Here is a 14,167-nt window from a genome sequence, read left to right as displayed (position 1 = left end):
TAAGAACAAGGAGCCATCTAAGAGTCTTTTTTAAATCAGAAAAGCATTTTCTTTTGTTGGTTTGGGGATTGTTACTACTTTCGTTGGTGTTGTGCCAGTACAAGGTCTCATGTTCTCACTTAGCTTTTTGCTCTTGGCTGGCACACTACAACTTGAGCCATACTTCTGCTTCCCACTTTTTGCTGGTTAGTTGGAGATAAGAGTCTCTATTATTCGTCTGCAGCAGCCAGCTTTGAACCGTGATCCTCAGATCTCAGTCCCCAGAATAGCTAGGATTACAGTGTGAGCCACCCGTAGCTGGCCTAGAAATTTTTTTGTTTTGTTTTGTTTTGTTTTTTTGGCCAGTCCTGGGTTTGGACTCAGGGCCTGAGCACTGTCCCTGGCTTCTTTTTGCTCAAGGCTAGCACTCTGCCACTTGAGCCACAGCGCCACTTCTGGCCATTTTCTGTATATGTGGTGCTGGAATTGAACCTAGGACCTCCTGTATACGAGGCGAGCACTCTTGCCACTAGGCCATATCCCCAGCCCTAGAAATTTTTTTAAATAAAAGAAACAAGGGACTGCCATTCTCCAGGGAAAGAACTGGGTGATAGGGAGCTGGGGTAAGGACTAGTGTGATCATTTGGACTCTCCTGTGGAGCCATGTTCATTCCTTACTTACTAAAGTACTCTTGGGACTACCCCTTAGAAATGTATTACATATCTCGTCATACCTGTATGCTGATGCTATAATGCTGTGGATCTCTTCTCTAGCGTCAGATCTCACCCAGGACCTTCCTTTCACTCCACTGCTCTCACCAAGTTCTTCCTCAAGTGGTCTCAACACAGCAAAAACAGCTGTAGGATCTAACACTCCTGAAAGCCTGAGGCCAAGAGAGGATGCAGTGAAATCCCTTGCTTCTAAGGTAAACTTTTGTTTGGGGAGCCTTCCAGTTAGAAAGAAATTTGCTTATTTTGTTTTGAGAAGTACGTTTGGAATAGGGAGCTTAAAAGAGAAACAACTGCTGATAAAAAAAAAAATTGCCAGAGTACTACAAATAAAATGTACTAATGAAAATAAAGACAGTGGCAATAGATTTTTGTCTATCTGCAACAGCAAGTCGAAATAGTTTCCAAAAGCAGCAAAAGAATCCTGTGTCTTCACACCAAATCCATCCTTTCAAGTGGACGTACTTGAATTCAGCATGTGAGCAGGGGACCATGAGCCTCTAGACTCCACTGTGTTCTGCTTCCTGGAGCCTGTGGTCCCTACATCCTTCTCTCCTGTCAGGTTTGTTGGGAAGTCATATGAGACATCTAACAGATTTTCCCTCCTTGATGCATGGTCATCAAAGAGTTGCTGGAACTTTCCTTCCCCTTCTCATCCTTCACTGGTTCCTAAACTGCCTTCTTGAATTCAAGTGGTCCCATCTCATACCTTGGTGAGCTGCCTGAGCCAGCCTTCTCTGGCAGTAGCATTGTGAATTCCAGGAGCTGGAGGACCACGAGAGATGGCAATAATAAGGAGTACCCTGTGAGGACTCCAGGGGTAAGAACAGTATAGGAGAACTGAAAGGCATGCCGCCAGGCATCAGACCCCTGCCCCTCTCCTTTCTTTCCCAGACAATAACTGCGCAGTTGGCCCTGTCAGCCCTGATGCAGCTGGTGCTGAACACTCCCTGATCATGATTGGGAAGTCTGCTGTGGGGGTTGTGGCACTGACTCCAAAGCTGCCTCTGCTGTGTTGGTTTCTCAAGGCTTTGTGCTCATGACTTTTATACAACTTACATTGGAGATCCAGGATGTGTGAACATACACATTGGAAGGAAAAAAAATTAGTGAACTGTATTGTGCCATAAATATGTTGTGTAATTTAAACTCACATTCTTGAAAACAAAAGAACTGTCTGTGGCTACAGACTGATTTCATTCCCTACTGTTGGGTTGCTAAGCTGCTTTTGTTAAAGATTATGCAAGACTGTGGAACCAAACATCTTGTGATGGGTTCCACAAGCTTACTGGGGTCCCTGTGTAAGTACCTGCTAACCTCTGTCCAGGTGAGAGATGAATGCCAATCAGCAGTCCTCTAAGTACAGATGATCGATGTAGTATTAATTGTAATACCCATGGTGGTTCCAAGTTTGCTTGAGAAAAGCCTTTCTGTATCTCCTCTGCTCCTTGCCTTCTTAGAGTGCATTCCTGGGGTATTATCCCAGATCTTGGGCTGTCCTTGTCTCCTTGACACTAACCTGTGTCAGTGGCCCTGTGCACTGTAGCTAGTAGGGTTTGTCCAGCTAACTGTAAGGTTTGCAGAGTTGAGTAGGATAGTGGTGACTCAGATTCTGCTGGAAAAAAAGAAGGAAAAACATATATTCACACAAGTGTGTGGCCTTCTTCACTTCCCTTCATATATTCATTCTTTCTTCCTCATTTGGCAATATATAGGATTTTAAAAAAACAACAACTTCTGTACAATGTAGAGCTCTTTCTTTGCTGGGGAGGAATCTCTAATAGGTAACTTGCTGCCATTGCAACTCTGCCTTAACAAAGAGACGACTCCTTCTCTTCTGGTAGCTGGGCAACCTCTCCTCCTCTCCCTCGCACACTTGTGTACTTCACAGGATAAGCAGACACCTGGTAATTGCTAATTTCCTCCATTATTGTCCTTTTTGTGCTTCTCTACCGTGTGTCTTGAAGAACTAGGTGTGGTGAGAGGCAGAGGCATGAGAACTGCAACTTCTGGCTCAAATTTGATATCCACTGGATCATGTGCTTCTGAGAAAAGAGCTGAAGACAGATGGCCATTTTGGGGAGCACTGGGTTTACTGAAGACTGCTCTCACACAGGCTGGGCTTTAGGTTTTATGAATTAACTTCTAATTCAAAGTCAGTGCAAAGTAAATTGTACCAAATTTTGTGCTAATCAAGATGGATTTGTGGCAGCAGTTAAAGGTTTACAGAGAGCTTAGGAAACCACAGGATTGAAGAAAAGATGAGACAAACCAGTTAAGCCAACTAGACTCAATCTGAGTGAATAGGAGTAACACATCCTGTTCTCTCTGGGAAGGGGTAGTGGTGTTCTTGTTTGAGGTCATGGAGGGAGCTGTAGAGAGGATGGGATGATGCTGATGGCCCTTTCCCCTGTAGGTGGTGGCCTACCACTACTGCCAAGCTGACAACACATACACGTGCCTGGTGCCAGAGTTTGTGCACAGTATCTCGGCTTTGCTCTGCCGGTCCCATCAGCTGGCCGCCTACAGAGACCTCCTGATCAAAGAGCCTCATCTGCAGAGCATGCTCAGCCTTCGATCCTGTGTGCAGGACCCCGTGGCTGCTTTCAAGAGGGGAGTGCTGGAGCCACTCACCAGCCTGAGAAATGGTATGTCCCAGGAAGTTCCCCAACCTCTTCCCCAGTAGCAGTACAGGATGTCCCGGTGGTCCTCAGGGAGAGGAGACAGATGAGTCAATGCACACCTGGTCCTTCCATATCCTTGATGGAATAGTTTTCAGTGTAACATCTCTAGTCAGAACAACTATACAGTGTAACAGTTCTTAAGAAGCTACTTATGACTCTAGGGGAGAGGGGGTGCTCTCCCTGTTCTCTGAAGGTGTGAAATGAACCAAAAGTAGATATGTTACCAGGAGAAAGATAAGTTAGTTACCTCCTGCAGTATATTCATGCAAGAAACCTCAGCATAAGGGTAACTCAAAGTAAGGCTTTCAAGCTCTAGCTTTTAAAGGATTTTCAACAAAGTTCAAGTTATTTTAGAGAAGTGACAAGTCCTGAAAGAAGGTAGCTTTAGGCTTTCAGAAGCAGGACACTGTGGAAAGGTAAATATATGGGGAAACTAAAGGTTAGATTCTTCTGATTCTGTTTCCAGCCATTGAGATGTGCACTTATCTCCAGTGATTAACTTCAGTCCTTCCTGGAAGAGATAGATAAGGGGACATCTTCACAAATTTATGTCCTGCTTTTAGGCTAAAAACCCAGGTAGAGACTTTGTCTGCACCTGCTTCTTTATTGTCTTTAGCCCAACAGTTTCTCATATTTGGGGGAGGCAAATAGCTTCTGCTTTCCCCATAACTGTAAGCTATAAGCTATCCACATGACTGTTGCCTGTGTTTTTGTACTCCTGGTAGCAGGGGAATAAGTGGGAGTGGGGATGGGGAAGCCAACATTTTTTTCAGATCCTCAGCTGAGTAGAAATAAATGTAAAGCCTATTGTAGAGGCTATTATTTGAGAGTTTTGCTCCCTAGTATTCTACAAGGTAGAAGCTATTAGTGACACTGTAGTGCCTTGAGGTTTTTCATCCACCACTCCGTTGCTCTGTAATGTTAAGCTATCATGTAGCCCTTTTAGGCTCCATGCCTGACATAATACTTTTGCCAGAAGGTACTAGAGACAGGAGTTGAAACATATATGTCACCCTTTCTCTTTTTGCTGGGCAGAAGACTGTCACTACTGAATAAAAAAAAACTAGACTTAGGCTTATGGGAGGTAGGGAACCTTTGTGTAGGAGTCTGCAAGTGTTTCTTGCCTGGTAGCCCCTGAAGCATTCCAGTGAGCATCTGTTGTCTTCCCAGATTTGGGCTCTACATGTTAGTTATCTTGGCTACAGGGCACCCTCATGACAATGGTTTATAAGGAACTAACTGTATTATATACATGATGGTGATTCTGCTAATGTGTGTGATGTGTTACATTTCTGAAAACTGTTTTATGTGAGAATTGGTTTTCTTTTGGCTCATACTCCAGCTTTCATTATAAATTTAATAGTAAATATACCTTTGTGAAAATCATGACTTCTACCATATGTAAACCTTTTAGTTTTTATTGACACTTTAAATGTGCATTGAAATACATTGGGTAGTACCATCTTACAGGATTGTATAATTTCTTAATTTGAAAAAATGATTTTATCCTTTAGAGCAGAAAATTCCTGAAGAAGAATACGTTATTTTGATAGATGGCTTAAATGAAGCTGAGTTTCATAAACCTGATTATGGAGATACGCTTTCTTCATTTATTACCAAAATTATTTCTAAATTTCCTGCCTGGCTGAAGTTGATTGTGACTGTAAGAACAAATTTTCAGGTAACAAAAGAATTCTCAAATTTCTTTCCAAGTCACCATTTATACAGTGATCAATACTAATAACTTAAACTGTTGTAAACCATTTTGCTGAATTGAGAACTATGTCAGGACTTTGAAAAATTAGCCCAGAGAGCCTCATATGGACAATACTCTGACCTTTGAGACCTCCAAGGCCTATTTATCAAGTCAGAAAGTGTCCTGTCAACATTGAGTTGCACCTGCATTTCTGAAATGGCCAGTGACATGCCTGGTTTGCCTGCTTTTCCTTGACTTAGTGCTTTGGCTATGGTTTCTGGCCAGAGTAGCTTTAATGTAATAATAATTTAATAATTTATTATTTATTATTTAATAATAATAATAGTAATTTAATAATAGTTTCTGGCCAGAATAGTCAGAATAGCTTTAATTTAAAGTTACTCCGTCCAGTGGTTATTTTCATTTGCAGTGGGTCTTTTTGCTTGTTTTTTATTCTGTTTTGTAGCACTGATGATTTAACCCAGTGCATTGTCATGTAGAGCAATGCTCTACTAAGTTATAACACCAGCTATGTGGGGTTTTGTGTTTTTTGTTTTGTTTTTAGGGTGTTTTAGGGGAGGGAAAAGTGAGGGATGAGAAAGAAGTTAAGACTTACTCTGAGACAGAAAACTTCAACACTGTACTATTTACAGAATTAAAGTGTGATCTTTTTTCTTTATCTTCCTCTTCATTTGAACTCTAAGATTGTATCTTCACCATTTATCCTTAATACTGTTCCTTTTCAGGAAAGACATTTAGCTGGATTTTTATTTTTGCCCTTTTAATGATGATAGCTATTTAAAAATGACGTCAGGTTATAGTTTTTTTCTCATTGAAACTTGGATTAGACCTCAGTTGACGCTGATGTTTGTTTTCTATGGACATTTGATTCATATACTTTCCAGCCATTTTAGACTTCCTGGCTGAGTTTCAGAAGTTCAGTTAACCTTCATGCAAAATGGGATGATAATACTGTGTCTTACTCCAAAAATTACTGCATTAAAGAAGGCCATGTGTTAAAATACTTCAGAAATTAGAGCATGGGAGGTTTAGGGGTAAAAAAAATTAGACACAATCCCTCTCTGCTCTTAGGGGCTAGGATTATGCTTATTTTGGAACGCGGGAGAGGTTTGAAGTGGGGGGGAACATGGGCTTCTGGGAGGTGTTGGTGTAGTTTCTGGCTACTGGGTACATATTTGTCTTTGGGAAAATTAATGGCACTGTTCAATTATGATTTGTGCACCAGTGTATTATTCCGTTTAAAAGTTGACTTAAGAAATGAAGAAAAATGTTGACTTAAAAAGAGTTTAGCTGTGTGCTGGTGGCTCACACCTATAATCCTAGCTACTCAGCAGGATGAAACCTTCATAATTTGAAGTCACTCTGGAGAGGAAAGGCTGTGAAATCCTTATGTACATTTACCCACTAAGAAACTAGAATTGGAGCTGTGGCTTGAGTAGTAGAATGCTAGCCTTGAACACACAAGCTCAAGGACAGCACTCAGGAGTTCAAACCTCAGGACTTACACACACACACACACACACACACACACACACACTTATGTTTACATTTAAAGAATGACTTCAGCATGCTGTCTGAAGCAAACAGCTTTTTTACCTCATGCTGTCAAGCAACACAGCTTGGGGGCAGTCTCAGATTGCCTGGTAGAGCTGCACAGCCCCAGGATGTGATGCCCAGAGAGAGATACCTCTTATCTCAGCATCTGTCTATATTGTTAGATGTGCAGTGTTGCTTGTATTTGTCCTTGCTATATAACCACTTTCACAGTATAAGGATTGTGGGTATCGGGTCACCTGCAGGGTCACACCGCCCCTCTGTTCAGGTGACCTGGTTGCCACTGTCGGCTCGGAGCTCTCCCTCTGCTCACTTGGCTCTGAGTCCTCCTCGATGAGGGCTTTAGGAAAGCCTTTACTGATCCTATCTCACATCAGGATTTCTTTCACATAAGCTTTTTATCTGTACCTTATCCTATTACACGTTTTAATACAAAACAATGAGTCCCTGTAATCCATGAAAATCCCCCTTGAAAGAAAACTAGAGAATCTGGCTTAAAATACTGCCTGAAATTTAAAAAAGAAAGGAATCTCTGTGGAGTGACACTGTGGATTTTTTTTTTTTTTTGCAGGAAATCATAAGCTCGCTGCCATTTGTCAAGCTCTCCTTAGATGACTTTCCAGACAACAAAGACATTCACAGCGACCTGCACGCCTATGTCCAACACAGGGTTCACAGCAGCCAGGAGATCCTCAGCAACATCTCCCTGAATGGCAAGGCCGACGCTGCCCTCATCGGGAAAGTCAGCAGCCACTTGGTGCTGCGGAGCCTTGGTTCCTACCTGTACCTCAAACTCACGCTAGACCTCTTCCAGAGGGGCCACCTGGTCATCAAGAGTGCCAGCTACAAGGTGGTGCCCGTGTCTCTGTCTGAGCTCTACTTGCTGCAGTGCAACATGAAGTTCATAACCCAGTCTGCCTTTGAGAGAGCACTGCCTATTTTAAATGTGGCCCTTGCGTCCCTCCACCCCATGACAGACGAACAGATTTTTCAGGCTATTAATGCCGGCCATATCCAAGGAGAGCAAGGCTGGGAAGATTTTCAACAGAGGATGGATGCCCTCTCCTGCTTTCTCATTAAGAGGCGAGACAAAACCCGCATGTTCTGCCACCCATCCTTCAGGGAATGGCTGGTCTGGAGAGCAGATGGTGAAAGCACAGCCTTCCTGTGCGAGCCCAGGTACGCCAGGCGCTTCCTGTCAGCACTTTGCCGGGGTCTCCTGGGCCATTTAGAGAGGGATTTCAAACGTGATCCATGCTTTTAATGGAAAGGCAACCCACAATGAATAATTCAGTCTTGCTGCTTTGTTTTCAGACCTTTTTGGCAGAAGGAGGGGCAGTGGAAATTTTTCTCTACCTCTAAACAAAAGCTTCTTTCTTTTGATTTTTAGAATTTCAGTACTCTTGGTATGTTTGGGTGGAAGAGAAGCTGGGCAGTGCCTGGAGATAACTCCTTGCTGCCAGTTTTCTCTCAGATGCCTGTCATCTCTCCTGACTTTGACAAGGTCGCATGTGGGTCACATGTGCTCTCTGTGCCAGGGAACAATGGGCTTCTGCAGGGTGGGTTCTGTCTCACACACAGCACTGTTGATCATGCAGTACCTTGTCCCTGTGATCAGAGGTGTTCATAGGCCCAAAGGAGAGTCGAGCAGTCCATTCTGGCTGCTTCATTGTGTATTAGTGTTGCACACTGGGTCATACAGGATGTGACTCTCTTTGCTGCCCAGGCTGCTTCAGCCCCAGGAAGACATGGAGGCAAGCCTCTGTCATGTGACCTGGTGCCAATTAGAGTGACAGGTTGGGAGTTGGAGAGTGTGGGTGCCTTCAGATGAGAGTATGCTCAAACCCTCTACGGCCTGACTAGGCCTCTCCCTGAATCTTTGCTCTATTGCACAGCTGTGCTGTCTGAGTCAGGAGTGCCCCCTACTCTGGTAACAGGGCTGGCAAGCTGTTAGGTTGTCCCCTCAGGGTTGTAGTGGGCGTTGGATCAGATGTACAGGAAATAAGAGGCAAGTAAACACTCTCCAGCCTCATAAACACCATCGTCCACATACACCAACAGATCCAGAGGTCCAGCTGCTATTCTGTATTAAAGCTGTTTTCTTTAATGACACTGGAATCAAGATGTGTTTGTTTTCAGTATTAGAGGTGGAAGTCAGGGTCCTTTTGTTTTATTTTGTGTTTGAGTTTAAGGCCAGATTGGCCTTGCTACTGCTTCTGCCTCTTGAGTAGCTGGGATTAAGGGTGTGAGTCACTATACATACAAACTATAACTTTGGGTTACTTAAGTCAGACTATAATACCTAGATGAAGTATGTGCTGTGACATAGGGAGCCAGGTCACATTATTTTCCAGGGAAAGTCAGATTGTTATCTAGGAAGATAGGCTATTGCTGAATTTATAGAGATATAAAAATAAGTTAGGAGACTTTAAGGAATGTAGGTTTGTATCATAATGCCTCCTGCTTGGTTCTTTTTGCTCAGTTTTTTTTTTTTTGGGGCAAGAATAACTTCATAGGTGATGGTGTACTTTCAATAGGTCTCTAATATTTTTAAATTTTTGTACCAGTCCTGGTGCTTGTACCGAGGTCTTGGATACTTGCTGTCTCTGAGATTTTTAAAAAAATATTTACTCATTTGTTTATTTATTTTTGAGGTGCTGTTTTGTTTTGTTTTGTTGTTGTTGTCTTGCCAGTCCTGGGGACTGAACTCTAGGCCTGAGCACTGTCCCTGGCTTCTTTTTGCTCAGGGCTAGCACTCTACCACTTGAGCCACAGTGCCACTTCCGGCTTTTTCTAGATATGTGGTGCTGAGGAATCGAACCCAGGGCTTCATGTATATGAGGCAAGCACTCTACCACTAGGCCATATTCCCAGCCCCTGTCTCTGAGATTTTTATTTCAAGGCTACATTCTACCACTTGAGCCACAGCTCCAGATCTGGTGTTTTGTGGTGTTTTGTTTTGTTTTGTTTTGTTTTTTGTCAGTTATGGGGCTTGAACTCAGGGCCTGAACATTGTCCCTGAGCCTCTTTGTGCCCAGGGCTAGCACTCTACCACTCGAGCCACTGTGCCACTTCTAGTTTTCTGTGGTTAATTGGAGATAAGCGTCTCATGGAGACTTTTCTGCCTAGGCTGGCTTCAAACTGTGATCCTCAGATCTCAGCCTCCTGAGTAGCTAGAATCACAGGCGTGAGCCACTGGCACCAGCTTTTTTTTTTTTTTCTGATTAATTGGAGATAAGAGTGTCATAGACCTTCCTGCCTAGGCTGGCTTTAAACCATGGTCCTCAGATCTCAGCCTCCTGAGTAGAATTATAGGCATGAGCCACTACACTCAACTAATATTTTTATCTCTTCATGATGCTAGGACCTACTCATGACCATTTCTGGATCTATTTATTCTTTAGCATTGTACTGAGACTCAAAATCAAGAAAAATCTTCATTGCTATTTTCACTCTGCCATTAAATGAGGAAGAAATGGATGAGATATTATAGATAGAACAAGGCTCTTGCAGACAAATGGAGCTGTCAAAGGTGCCTTAGGCCACGGGCTGGCAACAACACATCTAGTTTGGAGTTTTTATCATGGAGTGGAAGCATAGGAAGATCCAAGAAGAATGTTGTGCTGTAGAGAATCACCTTTTGCCTGTCATCTCTGGAGAACGTTTGAAGGTTCTAGAGAGTGGATTCTGTTCCGAGGATGCTTTGCCAGACAGCAGCAAGGACTTGCTCTACTAGGTTTAGGATAAGAAAAGCCTTGCTGTCATAAGAGAGATGAGTGTGGCTTGTGGTCTGGCTATCCAGAGACAACTGGCCTTGTGGATAGACTTGAGAAGGAGTTGCTGGTGACTTTTAAAAGTGTGATGCCTTAGGCGTTACGAATGGCTCTTAGGAGGGTAAGACACAGAAGGTATGGAGTATTGAGGGATAGAGATGGCTTTGGTTCTGAGCAGTTTGAGTTTGTGGGGTAATTTTCTTTCCCAGGTTTTCCGTGTCTGTCCTCTGACAGTTTGTAGGCAGATCTTGTCTGAAGATGGGAGAAGTTGATAGTTGAAGATTGGGCTTCACTAATGGAAAGACGGAGTATGACTTGATAAGAAAAGAGTGCAGGACTTTTAAGGAGTAGAAAATTCCTAGCAAGGAGGTTAATGGTGCCACCAGAAGAAATGGGAAAGGAGGAGTAAGAGGAAACCATTAGATTTCAGTGTAGAGCAACAACTCTGTCATTCTTAGGCTGTCTCTTCCATTGGGCTAAAATAATAATTTGAGGAGAGAGCCAGAATGGGAAGGTTGTAAGCTTGAGTTTGTATTTTTATGGAGGAGGGTTTTAGGTTTTCATAACAAAGTTGGGATCTTGTTGGGAACATCATTGAGACAGTGTCTAGAAATTTATTTCTGGATTTTCCAGTTTATTGGCGTATAAGTTTAGAAAAATATCCCCTAGTGATCTTGTGGATTTCCAATAGATGGTGAAACAAATCGTTATAAATTTGTGAGGGATAAATTATGGTGTTCAGTGCCCACCCTGTCGGTGTTCAATGTAAGCCTTGAATTCTAGGCATTGCTGTTGTCAAGTATGGGTTGGGGTTTGTTTTCCTTTCAATGGTGCTGGAATTTAAACTGTGCCTCCAACTTGCTAGGTTGGCGCCCTACCACTTGAGCCATACCTACTTTTTGGTATTTTAGAGATGCATGTTGGAGATGGAGTACAGAAAACAATTTTCAAGCTAGAACCTTCCAGATTTTAGCCTCCTGAGTAGCTAGGGTTACAGATGTGAGACACCAGTGCATGGCTTGTTTTTCTCTCTTTGTGCTGTAAGGTTTTGTCCATTGGACTAGGTCTACCTTAGTGGCAATGACTTTAAGGGGATTCCTGAAAGTCAGTAGGATTCCGTTCCATTTATCTATTCATCCATCCAATCCATCCATCCATCCATCCATCCATCCAGGAAACACCTATTTGAGTATCTGCTGAATATTAGGCACTTTGCTAGACACTGTGATTATATTGTGACTTTGACAAGACCCTGCCTTATAGCATTTGTATTTTTATGACAAACATAAACTCAACTTAAGTGATAAGAGTGATGAGCAGAGAGTAGATGATTCTGAAGGTACAGACTTGCCCTGTGCTAGAGACTTAATATAGGTTAATAACAGGACACCACCCCCCCAAAGTCCTTAAAAATGGCTTGAAGAAGAAGCCGCATTTGCCATCTTTGTAAAGAGGCAACAATCTGCCAATTCTGTGTAGAGGTAATGAAGCCACCAGGAGGAGAGTTCATAGGTCATATGGCATTATGCTTAACCAATGACATGTGATGCAATGAAATGGAATCTTGTCCTGAACCTTTGTATTTCTTGTTGTAGGAATGGACATGCTCTTCTGGCATTCATGTTCTCTCGACAGGAGGGCAAGCTGAACCGCCAGCAGACCATGGAGCTGGGCCACCACATCCTGAAGGCTCACATTTTCAAGGTGAAGTGCACACCAATACAGGGAAGGGTTTCTTTGTTGTCATTTGGTGGTTTGGGAGGTTTTAGACATCTTTGTGAGCCATCTCAAAGGCCCTCTCCAAGCCACATCCCAAACACAGCTTCCTCTTCCTCCCCCAAAGTAACCACAGTTTAGACTTAAAATCACTTCCTTGCATTTCTTTGTTGTTTATCACACAAGTACTTCTAAATACTCTGGTTGAGTTTATCTTTTTCCTCCTTTGAAGCCCTTTTACTGTTTTTTAACCCAGATTCCACTTCATTCTCTTGTTTCCTTTTTTTTTCCATTTCTTTATTGTTAAAGTGATGTACAGAGGGGTTACAGTTTCATAGGTAAGGCAGTGCATACATTTCTTAACCAACTTGTTTTTTAATTGTCAAAGAACCTGAATTATTGAGCTATGTAATTTCATGCCACCTGAGTGCTATTTTGGGTTTTTGGAGGGAGGGGTTGGCTAAATGATTCTTTTACCCCATGATTTTCTCCCCTCCCCCAAATGCTAGCACTTTTGTTCCCCATCAGGCCTACCTGGATTTTCTGGTTGTGTGCTTTTTTTCAGGGAATAGTTGAACATGTTCCTTTTTCCCCTGGATTTCCTTTCATTTGGCAGCTGTACTGGGCACTTTTGGGTTTGGGTTGACTTTTTTTTTTTCTCCCCCTGCAAGGTGTCAAGATTACATGATAGGGGTAAGAGTTGCTTGTGTCAGGAGACACAACATTTCTGCTTGCTTCTTATTTTGTGATGCTATTAGCCATTACTGGTCACTGTCTGGACTCATTCACTCATTCATTAGTGGTTGCAGATGGTGATTCTCTAATCCTGTCATTTAGTGTTTAACTTACTTCCATAAAGGGAACCTTTCTCTTCCCTGCCATCCCTCTCCCCAGGCATAAAGTCCATATAGCAAAGGCAGGTGATTCCCTGCCTCTTGGTTTGGGGCAGGGAAAGCTTACTGGTCCAGGCATCCTGTGTACAAGTGGCCTTGTGTTTAGCATGTACCGACACCCTCTGGGGAAGGCCTGCTTTTGAAGTGGGTCTTTGAACCCTGCTACTGGATGCTGATGCTCAGTGAGTTTCTGCCTGTGGTTGTTTTCAGGGCCTCAGTAAGAAAACTGGAATCTCCTCAAGCCATCTTCAAGCCCTGTGGATCGGTTACAGCACTGAGGGGCTGTCTGCTGCCCTCGCCTCTCTCAGGAATCTTTACACTCCCAATGTGAAGGTGAGCAGGGAGCCGCCTGGCAGCAGAGCCCCAGCGTGGCTCTGCTCCTCTCCTGTTCTCTTTCACTCCAGCACCAGATGACATAGAGTTGCAGAGGAGTGCCCATTGATGCTTTTCCCTGTGTAAACTGTACACATTGTCTACTGAATGATAGACTTGTGCTCCACAGGAAGATACAGGAGTCAAGGCTGCTGTGTGCTCCTGTTGGGACTGTTTCAGAGTAGATGTGAGGAGGGAACAGTTTACATATGATACAGAGGTTGGGAGAGAGTTTCAAGGAAACTGGATTTTTTTGTGTCTTAGATGACTGATCTAAACAAATCTCCATGCTTCAGAGGAAATTAATCATTGATGAGTGAAACAAAGTGAAGAGTTCACAGAAGAACTATGACTAAAGGCTCTAGATACACATGAATTTCTGACGATGAGAAGAGTAGTAGAACTTCTTTTGCTCTGTGGTCAGCACCTGTCATATCACGATATTCTATTCTGCTTTTTAAGGTAGATTTTCTATCCCCTGACTTAATGTAATAGCATACATCAAAAACATACAGAGGGCAGATACTTGGGGAAGGCCACAGAGACATGTGTGAACCTGTCAGCCCCGGGCTACTGGTGTGCTGGTAGCCTGCAGAAGCTCTGGGGCAGTTTCCCAGTGAACTGTGTCTTCTTTCAAGGCACATCTTGGGAAGGATCATTGTACTGTCTGTCTTAGGAACACCAAGAGATCAAACAGTAAGGGACAGTGCAAGTCCCAGGCTCCTTGTCTAGGCATTTGACATCTACTTT

General features: G+C 43.1%; 1 protein-coding gene across 15 annotated transcripts in view; it reads left to right on the top strand.

Moving 5' to 3' along the window:
* The window catches only part of Tanc1 (tetratricopeptide repeat, ankyrin repeat and coiled-coil containing 1), a 235,544-nt gene that overhangs the window by 184,437 nt on the left and 36,940 nt on the right, over positions 1–14,167 (top strand). For all 15 annotated transcript variants that reach the window (XM_048345390.1, XM_048345389.1, XM_048345388.1 and 12 more), the window contains 6 exons: positions 754–905; positions 3,125–3,356; positions 4,907–5,073; positions 7,235–7,842; positions 12,032–12,140; positions 13,256–13,378. In XM_048345390.1, coding sequence (XP_048201347.1) covers positions 754–905; positions 3,125–3,356; positions 4,907–5,073; positions 7,235–7,842; positions 12,032–12,140; positions 13,256–13,378 — 1,391 coding nt within the window. The remainder of the gene's footprint in view (positions 1–753; positions 906–3,124; positions 3,357–4,906; positions 5,074–7,234; positions 7,843–12,031; positions 12,141–13,255; positions 13,379–14,167) is intronic.

This window comes from Perognathus longimembris, chromosome 4 (genome assembly GCF_023159225.1).
Source record: "Perognathus longimembris pacificus isolate PPM17 chromosome 4, ASM2315922v1, whole genome shotgun sequence".
Lineage (NCBI taxonomy): Eukaryota > Metazoa > Chordata > Mammalia > Rodentia > Heteromyidae > Perognathus > Perognathus longimembris.
The sequence above is the reverse complement of the archived record's forward strand: the minus strand, read 5'-3'. Positions and strand labels throughout refer to the sequence as shown.